Source organism: Canis lupus, chromosome 33 (genome assembly GCF_003254725.2).
Source record: "Canis lupus dingo isolate Sandy chromosome 33, ASM325472v2, whole genome shotgun sequence".
Taxonomy (NCBI): Eukaryota; Metazoa; Chordata; class Mammalia; order Carnivora; family Canidae; genus Canis; species Canis lupus.
This window is the reverse complement of record NC_064275.1, coordinates 29,517,705-29,536,318: the sequence shown is the minus strand read 5'-3', so window position 1 is coordinate 29,536,318 and position 18,614 is coordinate 29,517,705. Positions and strand designations below refer to the sequence as shown.

The 18,614-nt window shown below is 60.7% G+C and overlaps 1 protein-coding gene across 6 annotated transcripts in view; it reads left to right on the top strand.

The window, feature by feature from the left end:
• The window catches only part of ZDHHC19 (zinc finger DHHC-type palmitoyltransferase 19), a 33,991-nt gene that overhangs the window by 1,095 nt on the left and 14,282 nt on the right, over nt 1-18,614 (top strand). For 3 of the 6 annotated variants that reach the window (XM_049105476.1, XM_049105475.1, XM_049105474.1), the window contains exon 1: nt 9,830-17,097. In XM_049105476.1, coding sequence (XP_048961433.1) covers nt 10,243-11,787 — 1,545 coding nt within the window. In that variant the 5' untranslated portion in view covers nt 9,830-10,242 and the 3' untranslated portion in view covers nt 11,788-17,097. Of the gene's footprint in view, nt 1-51; nt 192-964; nt 1,138-1,828; nt 1,935-8,854; nt 8,941-9,275; nt 9,481-9,829; nt 17,098-18,614 lie in introns of those variants that run through there. The other 3 variants (XM_049105479.1, XM_049105478.1, XM_049105477.1) reach the window with 3 other exon arrangements.

The window sequence follows — 18,614 nt, the reverse complement described above, 5'->3', positions numbered from 1 at the left end:
CAGCACACTGACCCGAGGGCCTCCTGCTGCCGCTGTCCTCCTCCCTCCCAGGCTCCAACGAACAGGGCCCCACGATGGTGCACGTGGTATGGGTGAACCACAGAGCCTTCCGCCTGCAATGGTGCCAGAAGTGCTGCTTCCACTGCCCGCCCCGGACCTACCACTGTCCCTGGTGCAACATCTGTGTGGAAGTGAGTGCCCTCTTCATGCTCACCCCGGGGCCCGCGGCAAGTGTGGAACCACTCCCAGGACGGCTAGAGGCCAAGGGGGCCCGTAACTCCCAACCGCTCTTGGTCACTCGTGCAGGCCACTACCTGTGCACCTGCACCTGTCCAGGGAGGTGAGCCCCTGCCTGTGCACATGCTGACACTCACGGACGCATGACACTCTGCGGGGCCTGCTCAGTCCAGGGGGGTCAGAAGGCCACTCCCGTCGTACCCCAGGCTTGCTGGCACTGGCTGCCCGAGGGCCTCGGGCTGGCTGGAGGCCTGGCCAGGAAAGCTTCGCCTGGCTTCTTGTCGCGTCCAGGCCAGAGGCTCTCCTGGGCTCTGAGGGCTTGTCTGTCTCATGTCACAGCCCGCAGAGGTTTGCAGATGTGCTGTCTTCTCCGGTCCCTACAACCAGAGGCCGGCTGGGAAGGGTACTGTTACCCTCATTCAATGGATGAGGAAACAGAACCCAGAGATGTTCTATGTCCAGCCCAGTCACACGGGGATGTGTCCCCCAGAAGACCAGGCAGGCTCTGCGTCCAAAGGCCGCTTGCCACGTGCCCTCGTGGGCCCCAGAGACAGCAGCGCTGTAATAGAAGTGCTGGCCTTAGGGACCCTGTGGCTGGGTTTCTCCCTAGGGATGGGAGCCAGTTTGGGGGCCAAGGCCAGGTGGCCTTTGGGAACAGGGGTCAGGGAGGGGGTAGGGTCTCAGATGTGGGGGTGCCCTCCACTCCTGCTCCCTCCCTCTTACCCAGGACTTTGACCACCACTGCAAGTGGGTTAATAACTGCATTGGTCACCGCAACTTCCGCTTCTTCCTGCTGCTGGTCCTGTCCTTATGCCTCTACTCGGGCGCCATGCTGGTGACCTGCCTCATCTTCCTGGGGCGCACGACCCACCTGCCTTTCTCCCTGGACAAAGCCATGGCGTATCCTCCGGGGAGCCTCCCAGGGAGCGGCTGGGGGGCAGTCAGGGGCAGAGGCCCTGGTGGCCGTGGGGGAGGGGGGGAGGAACTATGGGGGGGACTGCAGGTGGGGGGGACTGCAGGTGGGGGGACTGCAGGTGGGGGGAGGGACTGCAGGTGAGGGGGACTGCAGGTGGGCGGACTGCAGGGGGGAGGGACTGCAGATGAGGGGGACTGTAGGTGGGCGGACTGCAGGGGGGCAGGCTGCAGGGGGTCGGGACTGCAGGGGGCCGGGCTGCAGGTGAGGGAGACTGCAGCTGGGGGGGACTGTAGGGGGGCGGGACTGCAGCTGGGGGGGACTGCAGGGGGGCGGGACTGCAGCTGGGGGGGACTGCAAGGGGGCGGGACTGCAGGGGGGGTGGGACTGCAGGTGGGCGGACTTAAGCTGGGGGGGACTGCAGGGGGGCGGACTGCAGGTGGGCGGGCTGCAAGGGGGCAGACTGCAGCTGGGGGGGACTGCAGGGGGGCGGACTGCAGCTGGGGGTACTGCAGGGGGGCAGACTGCAGGTGGGCGGGCTGCAGGGGGGCGGACTGCAGGGGGGCGGACTGCAGCTGGGGGGTACTGCAGGTGGCCGGGCTGCAGGTGGGGACTGCAGAGGGCGGGGCCGCGGGGCGGGGCCAGGACGGGGGCGGCGCTGCTCCTTAGCTGGCGCAGCCTCGTGGTGGCGGTGCCGGCCGCCGGCTTCCTGGTGCCGCTGTCCCTGCTGCTGCTGATCCAGGCGGCGTCGGTGAGCGCGGCCGAGCGCTCCTACGAGGGCAAGGTACGCGGCCCCCGCCCCCGCCGGCCCTCCCCGCCCTGGGCCCCGGCGGCCTGACCCCCTCGGGGGCGCTGCTGCACCCAGACGCGTCTCGGGCCCCACCTGCCGGGAGCTCGAGCAGGTGCGCCGCCCGCGGGGCCTGGTTCTGGGCGCGCAGGTGTCTGTCCGCGCCGACCGTGCGATCTGAGGAGCACCTACCCGGGGCGCCCGGGGCTCAGCGGCTGAGCACCTGCCAGCGGCCCAGGGCGTGACCCCGGGGCCCGGGATCGAGTCCCGCGTCGGGCTCCCTGCGTGGAGCCTGCTGCTCCCTCGGCCTGGGTCTCTGCCTCTCTGTGTCTCATGAGTAAATAAATAGAATCTTTTAAAAAAGAAGAAGAGCTGGGATCCCTGGGTGGCGCAGCGGTTTGGTGCCTGCCTTTGGCCCAGGGCGCGATCCTGGAGACCCGGGATCGAATCCCACGTCGGGCTCCCGGTGCATGGAGCCTGCTTCTCCCTCTGCCTGTGTCTCTGCCTCTCTCTCTCTCTCTGTGTGTGACTATCATAAATAAATAAAAAAAAAAAATTTAAAAAGAAGAAGAAGAGCCCCTGCCGACGCGGTGGGGCTCGGGGAAGGGCGTGTGCTGGGCGGAGTTCAGGGAGCAGCGCGGGCGGGCTGGTCCCCCAGGTCCCCAGGGCTGCGGGCTGCGGGCTGCGGGCTGCGGGGCGGGACACGGTGCTCACGGGAGCTCAGACGGGCCTGGGAGGTCGAGCGGCGGCCCGGGACTGGCCAGAGCTGAAACGCCTGGAAAGTCAGGTGGAGAACAGAGTCTTGGTTCAGGGGAAGCCTGGGAGCCACGACCGGACTTTTTTTTTTTTTTTTTTTCCCTTTCCTTTCCTTTTTCTACATGCAGTAAAATTCACCCTGTTTCAGTGCAGCTCTATGAGCTTTGACCAACGCACAGCCCTGCTCTGTAGTTACCACTAGGGTCAAGGTTTACAACAATTCCACCCACCCAAAAAAATATTCCCGCAGGACCCTTTTTTTTTTTTCTAACGATTTTATTTACTCATGAGAGACAGAGAGAGAGACAGAGGCAGAGACACAGGCAGAGGGAGAAGCAGGCTCCATGCAGGGAGCCCGAAGCGGGACTCGATCCCGGGACCCCAGGGTCATGACCTGAGCCGAAGGCAGATGCGCAACCGCTGAGCCACCCAGGAGTCCCTCCCTCAGGGCCTTTTGTCCTCAGTTTCTCTCCCTGCTCGCAGCCCCTGGCAACCACTTGATCTGTTTTCTCTCCCTTTAGTTTTTCCTTCTCCAGAGACTCCTGTGAACGCAGCGGTAGCCTGTTGAGTCTGGCTTCTCCGGCTCAGCATCTGCCGGCCATCCGAGTCGCTGCCGGTCCCCATCCCTGTGGCTAGTGTCTTGTTGATCCACTTCCCGGGCTGAGGGCTATGTGGGTGGTTTCCAGTTTGGGGGATTATAAATAAAGCCGCTGTAACCGTCGGTGGATAGGCACGGGAACGCGGGTTGTCATTTCTCTTTAGGCAAATACTTAGGAGTGGCATTGCCGAGTCCTATGGTGACTGTATGTTAAACCTCATGAGACCACCATAGTGTCTTCCAAAGTGGGTGCGTTCCCATGGTGCTGGGTTCCCGTCCCTAGAGGCAGTGTCGCTCACATTTGGTATTGTCAAGATTTTCTGTTTTTTTTTTGTTTTTGTTTTTTAATTTTAGCCAGCCTGGTAAATGTGAAGTGATACTTCACGGTGATTTTTTTAATTGGCCTTTTCCTAACGAAGAGTGATGTTGTGAGCATCCTTTCACTTTCTTATTTGCCATCTACATATCTTTGACTAAATGTTCCAATCTTTTACCCATTAAAAAAAAGTTGGGATTTTTAAAACTATTGAGTTCTACGAGGTCTACTCTGGATTCAGAAACGTATTTTGCAAATATTTTCTCCCAGTCTATGGCTTGTCATCACAATTTTTTTTAACGGTGTCTTCCAAAGATCAGAAGTTTTAAATTTTGATGAAGGGCACTGTTGCTTTTTTTCTCTTATGGACTGCGTTTTTGGTGTTGTAATTAAGAAAGCTTTGCCTAACCCGAGGTCACAAAGATTTTCTCATATTTTCTTCTGGAAATTTTATAGTTTTAGATTTTATATTGAGGCCTATGATTCATTTTGGGCTAAATTTTGTATGGGATGCAAGGTATTGGTCAAGATTTATTACTTTTGCATAACTCCAGCATCATTTGCCGTAAAGATTATCCTTCTTCCATTTACCTTTGCACATTTGTCAAAAATCAGTCGACTAAATAGTTGTGGGTGTATTTCTGGACTCCCTACTCTTTTGCCAATACCTCACTGTCCTGATCAGTAGGGTTTTTTTTTTTAATTTTTATTTATGATAGTCACAGAGAGAGAGAGAGAAAGAGAGAGAGAGAGAGAGAGAGGCAGAGACACAGGCAGAGGGAGAAGCAGGCTCCATGCACCGGGAGCCCAATGTGGGATTCGATCCCGGGTCTCCAGGATAGCACCCTGGGCCAAAGGCAGGCGCCAAACCACTGCACCACCCAGGGAACCCCTGATCAGTAGGTTTGTATCAAGTCTTGAAATCACACAGTGTGAGTTCTCCAAATTTGTTCTTCTTTTTCAGAGTTCTTTTGGTTATCCCAGGTCCTTTGATTTTCTTTTTACCTTTTAGAAACAGCTTAATTTCCACAATTTGCTTTTTATTTGGATTATGTTGAACCTATAGGTCAATTAGGAAAATTGACATCTTAACAATATTGAGTGTTTGAACCCATGAACCCCTTTCCACTTATTTGCTTCTTTGATTTCTTTCATCAGCGTTTTGTAGTTTTCAGTATATAGATCTTGCGTACATTGTGTTAGATCTTTTCTAAGTATTTTGTTTTTGTGCTATTATAAATGTCTTTAAATTTCATGTGTATATGTTAATTATTGTAAAAGATACAATAGATTTTTGTTTATTGGTCTTGAATCTTGCAGTTTTGCTGGACTCACTCTAATAGCTTTTTTGTTGATTCACATAGAAAATCATGTCACCTATGAATAAGGACAGTTTTATTTTTTCCTTTCCAACATGTATGGATTTCTTTCTTTTTCTCTTCTTACTGCACTGTCTTGGATCTCCAGTACGGTGTTGAGTGGGAGTAATAAAAGTGAACATCCTTGCCATAGGATTCCTTTAGCAGGACAATGACTTGACTAACGGTGGTTGTTGTTTTAAGTAGGCTCCACAACCAACGTGGGGCTTGAGCCCTGAGATCATGAGTCGTGTGATTCATGATCTGACTGAGCCAGCCAGGTGCCCCAACTAAAGGTTGTTTTAGGAAGAGTGTAGTTAGCTGCCTTGATGGGGGAGGGGGGCTGAAGACGGTGAGAGCTGAAAGGACAGAGGCACTGGCGTTGCCCCACCACCTCCCATCCCTACAGCCAGCACCCAATCACTCCAACCTACCCCTGTTGGCTCCCAGCCCACCTGTGACTCTGCTCTAACACATTAGCCCTACTCGTTACCTTCTGTGCAGCCTTCCCTCTCCAGCCCCAGCGCATCTTTTCAGCCTCTCTGGGGCAGCACTCTCCCTTCTCAAATCCCAGGGGCCTTCTAGTCCCTGGTCACACCATTGGCCTGCCCTCTCTCCACTGCTCATCATGGGGCTTTCCCAGTCTGTGGTCTCCAGTCTTTTTTTTTTTTTTTTTTTTAAGATTTTATTTGTTCATGAGAGACACAGAGAGAGAGGCAGAGAGAGACACAGGCAGAGGGAGAAGCAGGCTCCACGCAGGGAGCCCAATGCGGGACTCCATCCCGGGTCTCCAGCATCAGGCTCTGGGCTGAAGGTGGCGCTAAACCACTGAGCCACCGGGGCTGCCCTATGATCTCCAGTCTTAAGAAATCTAAATGTGGTCTGCACTCTGTGAGTCACTGTATTCTGTAATGAATGGGATTCATTCATTCAGGGCTCCTTCCTGTTACCCGCAGAACCCGTTTCAGGCATTCATTCCCTTCCTACCTCCATCCTCGAGCCACATCTCCTGGGGCCGCTTGCTTGGTGGTTGATAGCAAGGGCTCTGGAGCCAGGCTACAGAAATTCAAACCAGAGCTTCCCAGCAGCAGGGAGATCTTGGGTCTGTTACTCAGCCGCCTGGTGCTTCAGTCGTCCCATTTGTAAAAGGCAGCAGCGTGGGTCGATAAGCGTAAGACACACACAAGAGACGCCAGTACAGCGAATGCCCTCTGTATCGCTGCTGTCATTACCTTCCTTCCCGTCATCGTCATCACCGACAGGCATTCATGTCTCTCCATCTTAAATGCAAAGCAAACACTCCTTTCCATCACAAGCCTCCCTTCCAGCTGTTGCGCTCTCCCCTCCAGCAGAGCCATCTTTCTTTTTCTTTCTTTCTTTCTTTCTTTCTTTCTTTCTTTCTTTCTTTCTTTCTTTCTTTCTTTCTTTCTTTCTAGATTCTATTTATTCATTAATTCATGAGAGAAACAGAGAGAGGCAGAGACACAGGTAGAGGGGGAAGCAGGCTCCACGCAGGGAGCCTGATGGGGGATTCGATCCCAGGACCCTGGGATCACGCCCTGAGCTGAAGGCGGATGCTCAACCGCTGAGCCACCACAGGTGCCCCCAGAGCCATATTTCTTGAACGAGTCGGCTGTGCTCACCGGCATCATTCGTCACCTTCTCCAGCCCATGCGGCGGCTCCTCTGCTCAGGGGCACACTGAGGCCGTGCTCTCCAAGTGCTCCCCAGCCTCTAACACTAATCTCTCCAGGCTGCACACAGCAGTGTGGTGCTGCATGCACCTGCAGGGGCCCTTCCCCAGCCCCCTAGGGCCCAGCTCTCTACTCTCCAGGGCTGCTGCTCCTCTGCCTGCACCTTAGAGTCTTGGCACCGGCTCCCTGCTCCTCTCCCTCATCCCCTCTCCGCGCTGCCCTGATCACTCCCCTGCTGATGGTGTGTCCTCATCCCCAGTGCAATGCCTCGGACACTGTTGAGGCCCCAGAATATTTATGAGCAAATGGGTGAATCTATACACAAAGAAATTGGTAACTGCTTTGGGAGAGCAAGAGTGAGGGAGAGAGAGAGAGGAAAGCCTGAGGCCCTGATCCTGGGGAAGACAGGCGGAGAGCAGAGGCAGCCCGGAGGCGCAGGGGATGGGGCGAGAAGGCGCCCACCTTGGTCACTGTCCTGTGGGACGCGAGCGCGTTTGAGGTGGGGACCGGGAGCAGGACAACTGGGTCTGGAGCCAGTGAGAGAGGACAGTCAGGGGACTTCTGAGCTGCTGGATTCTGTTCACATCTGAGAGGCTCTCCTGTAGGGAGGGGAAAGTGCTGCCCTTCTCAGTGAGTTCTAAGGAGTTCTTTAGGCAACTGTCTGTCACTCCTTTAAACGTTGAACAGTCAATGCCTTTGTAAACTTCATGTACATCTAATAAGTCAAAGTTTTCTCTAAATTTACAATTCTAATGGTAAATGTAATCAAACTCTTCTAACCATTTAGTTAAAATTGCAAATAGAATATCAGGTTCCCTTAAATGCTTTAAACATGGTAAAGTGGGCAGGACTCAAAGTATCTCAATGGTTAGTGGTGCCTTTTGGCAGCAGTGGAACATTGTGGAGGCATCTTGACTTTTCCTCCCGTAGGTGTCATGTTCTCTCCATGAGGTCCTGACTGGTTTTCGTGGAGAATAGTGGTGAAGGTCAAAATCTTGGTGACAGGGGCATGGGACACGGGGGAGCTGGGGGTGGCCTGTGACAGACATTTTGTAGCTGAGGCTCTTGAAGTCAGGGAGAGAATCAGCTGGTGCTGGGGAAGAGGAAGAGGGCGAGGCTGTTGGGTGGGTTGGGGGAGAACTTGGTTAAGTGTGTCCAGGAGATAGGGGCACCTGGGTGGCCCAGTGGTTGAGCTCAGGTCGTGATCCCAGGGTCCCAGGATTGAGCTCCCTGCGTGGAGCCTGCTTCTCCCTCTGCCTATCTCTCTCTCTCTCTCTCTCTCTCTCTCTGTGTGTGTGTCTCTCTCATGAATAAATAAACAAAATCTTTAAAAAAAAAAAGAATGTCCAGGAGAGGACTTGACCTTGGCCTTGCCCTTCACTGCATTGGTGCTCAGGAACTTCAGTCCAGATTTCCAGGGCCAAGTTATTTTGTTAGGGAAGTATGACTGGGGGCCCCACGCAACCGCCCTTCTAGCTAGTGAAATTCAGTGAAGACACACGTTTGGAAAAAATGAGAGGTGGGGGGGGGGGCGGCACCTGGGTCCCTCAGTTGGCTCAGGTCATGATGTCAGGGTCCTGGGATGGAGCCCTGCATGGGGCGCCCTGCTCCCCCTGCCTCTGCCTGCAGCCTCCCCTGAATGTGCTCTCGGGCACCCCGCTCTCACTCCTGAGCAGTGGGGAGGGGCAGAGGGAGAGGGAGAAGCAGACTCCCCACTGAGCAGGGAGCCCCATGTGGGGCTCCATCCTAGGACCCTGGGATCATGACCCGAGCTGAAGGCAGGCACTTAACCGACTGAGCCACCCAGGCACCCCAGTAAATGACATCTTTAAAAAAAAAGAGAGAGAGAGGTGGGCAAGTAGGGAAGTTGCGGTAGGGGTGCAACTGTCTTTGGAGCAGTTTAGCAACAAAAGAAAGATCTGAAAGTACATCTGGAAGCAGGAGGACATGGTGTGGCCAAAGGAAACAAAAAAGGGGGGATACTGCAAAAGGGGGTACAGGTGACGGGGCAGGGGCCCTGCGAAGGCAGGAGAAGTGGGTGCCTGCAGAGAGCTACTCAGAGGTGGGTTGACAGAGCCCTTGGCTCACTGTCCCTGCTTGTCTGCCCTTGGAGCTACAGCCCTGGGGGGAGGGGGGCGGGGGGGGCTGCCCAGTCCTGCTGGATCTGAGTTCCTTCCGGCCCTTGCCCCCATCTAGGGCCAATACCTGCAGGGATACAACCCCTTCGACCGCGGCTGTGCCAACAACTGGTATTTAACGATTTGTGCACCGCTGGGACCCAAGTGAGTTGGCTGACCAGAGGCCCGAGGGGTGGCCCCTGGGGCTGGGGGGCAGGATGAAGCCGAGGCATCTCCCCTGGCCCTCAGCCCAGCTCCCAGGCCCTTATATGCCCTTCTTCTTTCAGGGTTTTCTGCAGGGCAATGTGAGAGCCTCTGGGATCCCGGCTTCCTTGCCCTTGTGGGTTCCTGCCCCAGGTTGTGGGGTACAGGGGCACTGTAGCCTGGATAAGATGGTCCCAGCTCTCTGCAGGGCCACGCCTTGGGCTGTGTGCTCCCCAAGCTGAGGGGGACCAGGCCGGGGGGCCATGACCCCTCTCATCTGGCTTGTTGCTCCCCAGGTACATGGCCGAAGCTGTCTGGCTGCAGAGGATGGTGGGGTCCGACTGGGTGCCCAAGCAGAACCTGCACGTGCCACTGTGCCCCTCGGCGCTCCGTCTCCCAGCCCTCCCAGGGCCCGGGCCTGGCCCCCAGGCCCAACCTCCCGGTCTCTGCAAGCCAGGGACGGGTCCCCCAGGGAGTGGTGAGGCTGCGGCCCTCCAGGAGGTGAGGAGCGTGTGTGTGTGTGGGGGGGGGGGGGGGGGGGGGGGCGCCTGCAGGCAGTGCCGCCCCTCGCCGCACCCCCGGGCCTCTGCGGGCGGCGGGCGCCAGGCCCTCGCCGTGGGGGGCAGCTTGCGGGGCCCGGGCTGCGGGCGGGGGGGGGGGGGGGGGGGGGGGTCGGGGTCGCGGCGAGGGCGGGGCGCGGGGCGGAGCCCCCGCTGTGCCCCGCCGCACCCCCGTCCACCTGCAGGGGGCGCCCGCCGCCGGGAACTCGCCGCCCCGGGCCGCCTCGCCGCAAGGGGCCCTGGGGTGGGGGGGCTCAGGCTGGGAGCGGGCCCTCTGGGTGCCTGTCCCTGGGGGGCCCCTGGCTCCTCATCCCTGGGGGGCCCCTGGCTCCTCATCCCTAGGGGGACCCCCTGGCTCCTCACCCTTGGGGGAACTCCGTGGCTCCTCATCCCTGGGGGGCCCTCTGGCTCCTCACCCCTGGGGGGACCCTCTGGCTCCTCACCCCTGGGGGGACCCTCTGGCTCCTCACCCCTAGGGGGGCCCCCTGGCTCCTCATCCCTGGGGGGCCCTCTGGCTCCTCATCCCTGGGGGGGACCCTGGCTCCTCATCCCTGGGGGGACCCTCTGGCTCCTCACCCCTGGGGGGGCCCTGGCTCCTCATGCCTGGGGGGGCCCTGGCTCCTCATCCCTGGGGGGACCCTCTGGCTCCTCATCCCTGGGGGGACCCTCTGGCTCCTCACCCCTGGGGGGGCCCTGGCTCCTCATGCCTGGGGAGGCCCTGGCTCCTCATCCCTGGGGGGACCCTCTGGCTCCTCATCCCTGGGGGGGCCCTCTGGCTCCTCATCCCTGGGGGGGACCCTGGCTCCTCATCCCTGGGGGGACCCTCTGGCTCCTCATCCCTGGGGGGACCCTCTGGCTCCTCATCCCTGGGGGGGACCCTGGCTCCTCATCCCTGGGGGGACCCTCTGGCTCCTCATCCCTGGGGGGACCCTCTGGCTCCTCACCCCTGGGGGGGCCCTGGCTCCTCATGCCTGGGGGGGCCCTGGCTCCTCATCCCTGGGGGGCCCCCTGGCTCCTCATCCCTGGGGGGACCCTCTGGCTCCTCATCCCTGGGGGGACCCTCTGGCTCCTCACCCCTGGGGGGGCCCTGGCTCCTCATGCCTGGGGGGGCCCTGGCTCCTCATCCCTGGGGGGACCCTCTGGCTCCTCATCCCTGGGGGGGCCCTCTGGCTCCTCATCCCTGGGGGGGACCCTGGCTCCTCATCCCTGGGGGGACCCTCTGGCTCCTCATCCCTGGGGGGACCCTCTGGCTCCTCATCCCTGGGGGGGACCCTGGCTCCTCATCCCTGGGGGGACCCTCTGGCTCCTCATCCCTGGGGGGACCCTCTGGCTCCTCACCCCTGGGGGGGCCCTGGCTCCTCATGCCTGGGGGGGCCCTGGCTCCTCATCCCTGGGGGGCCCCCTGGCTCCTCATCCCTGGGGGGACCCTCTGGCTCCTCATCCCTGGGGGGACCCTCTGGCTCCTCACCCCTGGGGGGGCCCTGGCTCCTCATGCCTGGGGGGGCCCTGGCTCCTCATCCCTGGGGGGACCCTCTGGCTCCTCATCCCTGGGGGGGCCCCCTGGCTCCTCATCCCTGGGGGGACCCTCTGGCTCCTCATCCCTGGGGGGACCCTCTGGCTCCTCACCCCTGGGGGGGCCCTGGCTCCTCATGCCTGGGGGGGCCCTGGCTCCTCATCCCTGGGGGGACCCTCTGGCTCCTCATCCCTGGGGGGGGCCCTCTGGCTCCTCATCCCTGGGGGGGACCCTGGCTCCTCATCCCTGGGGGACCCTCTGGCTCCTCACCCCTGGGGGACCCTCTGGCTCCTCATCCCTGGGGGGGGGCTCTCCATGGCAGGACAGTTCTGCAGCCCTTCTTGCCAGTGGTGCCATCCTGACGGCTGCCTCCTGCCGGGGGGTCACCTGCTGGTCCCAAGCCCCCGGGTCGGAAGCGGGCTCAGGGGCGGGAACCACCTCAAACTGAGGCTTCTCTCTGGCGGCCAGTGTGTGACTTTGGGGATAGAAATGGTGGCACTTCCTGGAAGGCCATCAGTGGACAAAGCAGGGGGCGCGCCAAGCGGCAGGGGTGCGGTGGGCACACAGGGAACGCAGCGCTGTGGCTGTGGCCTTTGCTCCGCCAAGCAGCTAACAGGGTGCTCGTGCTCTCCGAGGGCCTCCGCCCTCGAATCACGGGGTCCCTGGAACACTGACCCGAATCTCGGGGAGGGGGGGCACAATCCGAATCTGAAGTCTTGTCAAGGGCCCCTGTGATGCTGCCACCCTGAAGTTCCAGAGCAGCCACACTGCTTCCTGCCACCCTGGCGTCCGGGTGGAATCAGGGTGTGGTGACGGTGAGAGGAAGGGATGTCGCCGAGGGATCATGTCCTGTGGCGCGTGTGCCTACGTGCGCGTGCTCGTGCTTGGGATGGGGGTGAGGGGCAGGAGCCCACCCTCCGGGGGCGTCAGCCCAGCCTGGAGAGGTGGGTGACCCGTGACGGAGACATCGGTGTTCCGTGTGCGGGGGCCCCTCCAGGCCGCCCTTCCTTCTTGCTCCCACCTGGAATGTTCCTGGCGGCCTCGGCCCTTCCTCTCCAGCCCCCACTTTTCCTTGGCTCTGGCTGTCTGGGCTCCCCACCCAAGCCCAGGGCCTCCAGCTCTTTCCTGTCCTCTTTGCCCTGGTCTCAGGGCCTCTCCGTGCCCAGGCCCCTCCACGTTCAAGCCTTTCCTCAGCTCTCCTCCCCGCTGAACTCGGGTTCTTGGGCTCCGGAAGGGGTGCAGGGTACTCCCCGGCCTACGGAAAGGCAGCCTGGCTTTCGGCCTTGCCCCAAGCAGCTCCCGCCGCCTGCTTAAAACGCTTGGGCCCACGCTATAAGCGGAAGCCGTCCTGTGTGTCTGGAGAGCCTGCCGTCCCCGGTTGCAGGTGGAGAAGAGGGCGCGAGGCCTCCCGAGCCCCCGACCCCAGGATGGCACACATGTCTGTGTTTGTCACCTGGCTGGGGGGTTTCAGAGGACGCAGCTCAGCTCAGGTGGCCCAGCAGTGAGGACAGGCCCAGGCTCCCTCCCAGATGGGCGTCCTTGGGCTGGTCTGAGCCTGGGCCAGAGGGGAAGAGAAACCAGGAACCCAGGCCGAGGCCTGGATGGGGAGATGTGCAGGCAGCTGGCTGGGTACCCAGGGGGTGCCGGCCTGGAGCCCCAGACCCTCGGCCTGGTCCTGCTTGGCCCTCCTGCCTTCTCCCTGCTGCTCTACCGGGTTTCAGAGCCCTGTGACCGGTCATCAGACTCTGCCAACGGGGTCTGCACCTCCAGCCGCACAGGGGACTCGGCCTTCCAAGACTTAGGGCCTTCCAAGTCTTTTTTTTTTTCCTTAAGATTATTTATTTCAGAGAGAGGGCAGGCGTGAGCTGGACCAGATGGGAGGCGGGGAGGAGGGGCAGAGGGAGAGGAAGAAAGACGCTTTAGCCGACTCCGTACTGAGCATAGGGCCTGACGTGAGGCTTGATCCCAAAACCCTGAGATCATAACCTCGGCCGAAACCGAGAGTCGGCCGCTTAACTGACTGAGCCAACCCAGGTGCCCCAGGGTCTTCCAAGGCTTAAGCCAAGTGTGAATCATCTCCCAGAAAGCCTGGGCCCTGGTTTCCCCACTGGGCAAGGACAGAATCATAACTTTTCTCAGGTTCTCAAAGGTGGCCATAACCCCTTCTGCTCTGGGACGTAGCTTCTGGGTCTGTGTCAACCCCCCAACCTGAGGTGCCTAGGATTTCTTTAGGAAGGCCCCTTGGATCAGGCTTCCCTGCTCCTCAAGGGACCTAGGTTGCCCCTTCCTTTGACTCCCACTACACCAGTCCCTGAAGCCTTGGATGTGCCCTCAGGGAGTCCTTCCTTCCAGGCTGGAGGTCTCAGCTGGCCTGCACCCCCTTCCTTCTTCTGCTGAACCTGCCCTTGATTCTCAGACACACCCCCCTTGGAGCCCTTGGCCCACTGATAAGAGCAGGGCTATTATCTGGGCCCAATTCTGGGGCCAGCTCTCCACACACCCAGGAAGCCCTGCCGTCCCTGGACAGGAGCCAAGGAGTGAGCGCCCACCCAGTAGGGTGCCAAGTCCCCATGGGTCTGGAGCCCCTCTGAGATGTTCCCAGTCCACACCTGGAGCCTGATGGTGTGGATCGGATCTGGGATGGGGAGCCCGGAAGCAGCCATCCCTTCATCTGCAAACCTTTCCTCCACAGGCCTTCTAGAAGGTCAGGGTGTCGGGCCGGGAAGCACACTGGGCTGGGGGCCACTCTGCTACCAGCTGGTCTGCTACGGGACGGAGTGTCTTCCCTCTGCGTGGCCTCCTCCCTGGTGGTTGGTTGTAGGACCCTAACTCTTTAGAGACGCACGGGGCTCCGGGGTGACCCTCCTCAACCCCCCCAGTTTCACAGGCAGGGACCCGGGAAGGAAGGGCTTGCCCATAATGACATGGTGTCCAAGCCGGGCCGCGCTCCCTCTGTTTGCCAGACTGCCTGGCGCGTTCCTGCTCCGGGGACCGTTCCAGAAGAGCAAGGAGCTGGGCAGCCACCCGGGCCCCGCCTTGCAGCCCCCCATCCTCGGGGCCAGCAGTGCACTGCGGCGCAGGGCCTGGGGAGCGATAAGAGGGCCCGGCGCAGCCCTGCCCACAGCCCTGCGCCGGGGGTGATAACGGTGCCCGCCGCCCCGCCCGGGGCCTGCCGCTGAGGGGGGTGCTGGGCGCCGGAGGCTCCTCCGCGTGGGGGCGGGCTGCGCCTGCCGGGCCCCAGGTGCGCAGCCTGGCACCCAGGGGTGCTCCCCTGGAGCCCCAGCCCGGAGCGCGGGGTGACGGTGTGCAGGGCCCCGGCAGGAGTGCCCCGTCCGGGCCTGTGCCCCAACCCCGAGCTCCCCGCAGGTGCCCCGCTGCCTGGAGATGGGGGAGCAGGCCGCCTCCTGGGGTGGTGGCTGCCCCGTGACACGCGGGCCCGGGGCTGGGGGGGCACCCACCGGGTGGTCCCGGCCCTGGACTCCGCGGGGGGGCTGCCCTACAAGCCATAGGGTGTCCACCACCCAGGGCCCCCCGGGCTGCGTCCGGGTCTCGCAGACCGTCCCACTGGCTGGGGTCAGCCCCCGAGGCCGCCTGAGCGGTGGCGTCAGCGCTGCTGTCGGGCTATGCGGCCTCCTGCCGGCCCCTGGCCCGGGCAGCTGAGCCCCGCGACCTCGGACGAGGATGCTGCTGCTGTGGCTCCCACTGGGCTGGTCCCCTGCTGGGGAGCGGGGGGCATCCTGGGGACCGGCCCCGGGGGGCAGGGGTGGGGCCGGCTCAGCACCCCACAGGTGCTTGATCCAAGGGTGACCACGGCCTCCCCAGTGGAGGCTGCAGGAGGCTGTGGGAGGCTATAGGATGTGCCGGCCGGGCGGCTGTGGGCTCCCCGCTGGCGGCTGCAGGGGCGTCCGCGGTGCCCCCTGGGGAGCAGCCGGCCTTGGTGTGTCTGGGCCAAAGGAGGGGAGGCCTGCGCGTCTCCAGGGACCGGCAGGATGGCCCCCACGGGCCCTGCCTCCCGTGCTGCGGGGTCTCCCGTTGACACCACGTTGCTCCTATTCTGTGACCAGTGGCCCAGGAGAAGGAGGCCGAGGACTCAGTCCCCCGCGCCCTGTGGGGCTGCTCAGGGCCACGGCCCGGCCTGGCCTCCTCTCCCGGCAGCCTCTGCACACGGGGCAGGCGGCTCAGTCTGGCTTCAGCCCTCCTCGCTCCTGCTTCTTGCCTTTCCCCTCGTGCCCCTCTCTGCCCTGCCCCCCCTTCACCCCCCCGCCCCCCGCCCCCCCTTCCTGGACTGCAGCTTCCAGGAACACAGAGCTAACTGTCTGCCAACTGTCAAGTGACACCTTTGCCTGTGGTTCTTGGAAGCCAGGCGGGTGGGGAACCCGCAGGCTCTGGGCCCTGCCAGGGGCGGAGCAGCCTGGGGTGGGGGGGCTCGGCAGTGTGGCGGGGGGGCCCCCTCCTCTCCCCAGGCCCGTACTCTCAGCAGTCCCGCTGTGCAGCTGGAGGCTCCCGGCCCCGAAGGCTCCCTCCTCAACGGCCAGCTTATTTCCCAGAAGAAACCCAAAGCACCAGGTGGGGGGGGGGGCTCTGCAGGGCACCCCCAGGTTGCCTCCTACCTAGAGGCAGGTGAGGCCGGGTTCCAGCCCTCCTCCCTCTGACTCCTCCTGTCACCCCACCTGCACAGCCAGGTGGGTCAGAGGCCTGCGTTGTAGAGCGGGAGGCACCCTTCCTTCCAGAGCCCTAGGGCCGTGGCTCCGGTGGGCAAGATCGTGAGGACACCAGGGACAGCGGCGGGCTGACTGCGGGTTGCTCGGCTTGCAGGGTCTCAATCCTTAGACGACTTGCGAGGAAGGTGCTGCTATTACGTCTGTGGACGTGACCCTGGGCCTCAGGCCTCTGTCTTCCTGTCTACAAGGACAGAATTTTCTGGAGGCTCCTTGGGCTACTCTTGCCCTGACCTCCAGTTTATGACGCAGTGACCAGGAAGGAGGGTCCCTGGCGTGGGGACAAACCCTGAGGTGGACAGGGCCCCTGGCAGGGCTTTTTGAACGACACATTAGGGTCCTTTACCTGAAACTCATCTGTCCCCCCGTTGCAGGGGCTGCATTAGGTCACCAAACAAGGGTCCTGATCCCTGGGCAGGACCGTTGGCCATCTGCTCTGCAAAAATCCCCTGCCCGGTGTTCACTAGATGACTGTTCCTTAGCCACTGACAAGACCCGAAAGGCTGTCCTGCCTGCCCTCTTGCTGTCCGGGCAGTGGGACGATGCAATGGACAGAGCACAGGCTGGGCATCCGGGGGCTGAGTTGGAAAGCAGGCCCTGCTGCTTAGGGTCCTGTGGCCCTGGAAAGCCTCTAGCCTCTCGGAGCCCCTGGTCCTGTATCTGAAGGCACCTCGCGGCGTTGTGGTGATGGTCCCCACCTAGCATAGGCCACAACCCAGCGGCTGTGGGGTTGCTGTCAAGAGAGCAGGAGGAGGGCCTGCTTAGGCTCCAGTATTTGTCTCCATTTCCCCTCCTCGGGCCTCTTTCTCTAGCTTTTTGGGTCATTTGGAAATGACCAGAGCCAAGAATGGACCACCTGTTTCCAAATCCCAGGCAAAGCCTGGGTTGCCTTCCTTGGGTGACTTCTCAGCTCCCTGTCTTCCCCACCAAGTATCTGGTCCCTAGGGGGCGAGCTGGCAGGACTTCGGTTTGGGGCAGGGATGTGGCCCCGTGCTCTCTGCTCCCAGCTGGCACCACCATCCGTCGGTCCGTCTGGGCCCCTGGAGTGGAAGCCCGGGCAAGGTGTCAAGGTCTGGTCCGGCCGGGCTCTCTGATGCTGTAGCAGACACTCGGGCTGCACCCCGTCTTGGCCAGGAGGCTCTGTCTGCCTTGGACACAATTCAGACCAAAGAGCAAAGGAGGTTTGTTCCTAAAGCGGAGACCAGAAGTAGGCACACAGAGGCCTCTTTGCTTTGGAGTTGAAGCTTCTAAAGATTTGTTTTCTTTGAATATCCTGCCACAGGAAAGAGAAGCCAAAAATCAAACATGACTGAGACGTAAATATCAGGTGACTTTAAAGGAACAATTTGTTTAGTTTCCGTCCCACCCTGTTTCTGCTCAGTAGGGTCTCAGGGACTCGTCCCTGGGGTTGGGTGGTGGGTCCGCACCCTCCTGGGTCCACCCGTCCAGCCCCACCGGGAGGTTTCCTCAGTACAGGATCCAGCCAGAGGGCCTGGCCCCGCGCGTGGTCCCAGGGGCGGACCGTGGCCACCCAGCTCAGGAAGCGGAGGCAATTGCCTCCATCCTCCGCCGCGTCGGCACCCTTGGCCATGCCCTCTTCCCTGAAAACGCTCCCTTTATCCTTGACCTCGGGGAGTGGACACACCTGCCTCCTCCCGACTCCGGCTCTGCCTCCCGCTCACCTCTACCAGGCTCTGTCCGGCGCCCCCTCTTGCAGAGCTCACGCCCTTGCCCTCCATAGCCCTGACCCTGCCCGTGCCCCGGCTCCGGCCTTCCTTTCTTTTCCTTTTTCCAGCTTTCCTGGGGGTATATATAGGTGACAGATATGATTATAAGGTATTCAGAGTGTACAACGTGGTAGTTTCTGATCTGCCTGCACTGTAAAAGGATTCTCCCCATTGAACTGGCCTTACTTTTCCGACTGAGTGATCCCGGGGCCTGGGATCGAGTCCCACATGGGGCTCCCTCTGCCTGTGTCTCTGCCTCTCTCTCTGTGTCTCTCATGAATAAACTATTCCGGTCGAATGGTTCCCTTGGGGTCCCACCAGAGGCTCAGGGCCTCTCCATATCCCGGCACAGTGGGCACAGGAGAGAACGGCAAGACGAAGTCAGCCATCGAGGGAGAGGAGCTCTTTGTTAGCCGGAGGGAACAGCTAACTGAGCAGGGTTCCAGGGCCTGGATCCCCGGAGACGGCGTCTGGGTGTCCCCGCCTGTTCCCGAGCCGAATCCAGAGGGTGTCCCATAGCTGGCCTCGAGCAAGAGGGAGCAGAGTGGGAGGAAACCTCTGGGCAGCCTCATTGGCCCTCTTTGCCTCCAGGGTCCCTGTCGGGGGGCGGAGGGAGGGTCCGGGTGAAGGAGCTTCTAGAGGGGAAACCAGCTGAGGGCTTGGCGCTGTCATCCAGGGAAGAGCTGCTAAACAAAACTAACCAAAAAACCGAGGCCAGACCTGGGATAGTGGGACTAAAACTTCATTCATTCAGCAAATACTGAATAACTACAGTGTATTCAGGAGGTCATTTAATGATTTTTTTAAAAAATGTGTTCAGGGCACCTGGGGGGGCTCAGGGGTTGAGCATCTGCCTTCTGCCCAGGACGTGACTCTGGGGTCCCTGGATCGAGTCCCCCGTCGGGCTCCTGCATGGAGCCTGCTTCTCCCTCTGCCTGGGTCTCTGCCTCTGTCTCTCTCTGTCCCTCATGAATAAATTTTAAAAAAAGGAATCACACCCCTTATCTCTTTAGCCCCATTTTGAATCATGAAAGGCCTCCCGGATCCTTCAATTGTGGCCTCAAGGCTGGGTGCAAGGGGGGGGTGACAGAGCGGCTGCCTTCACAGCCTTGGTGGC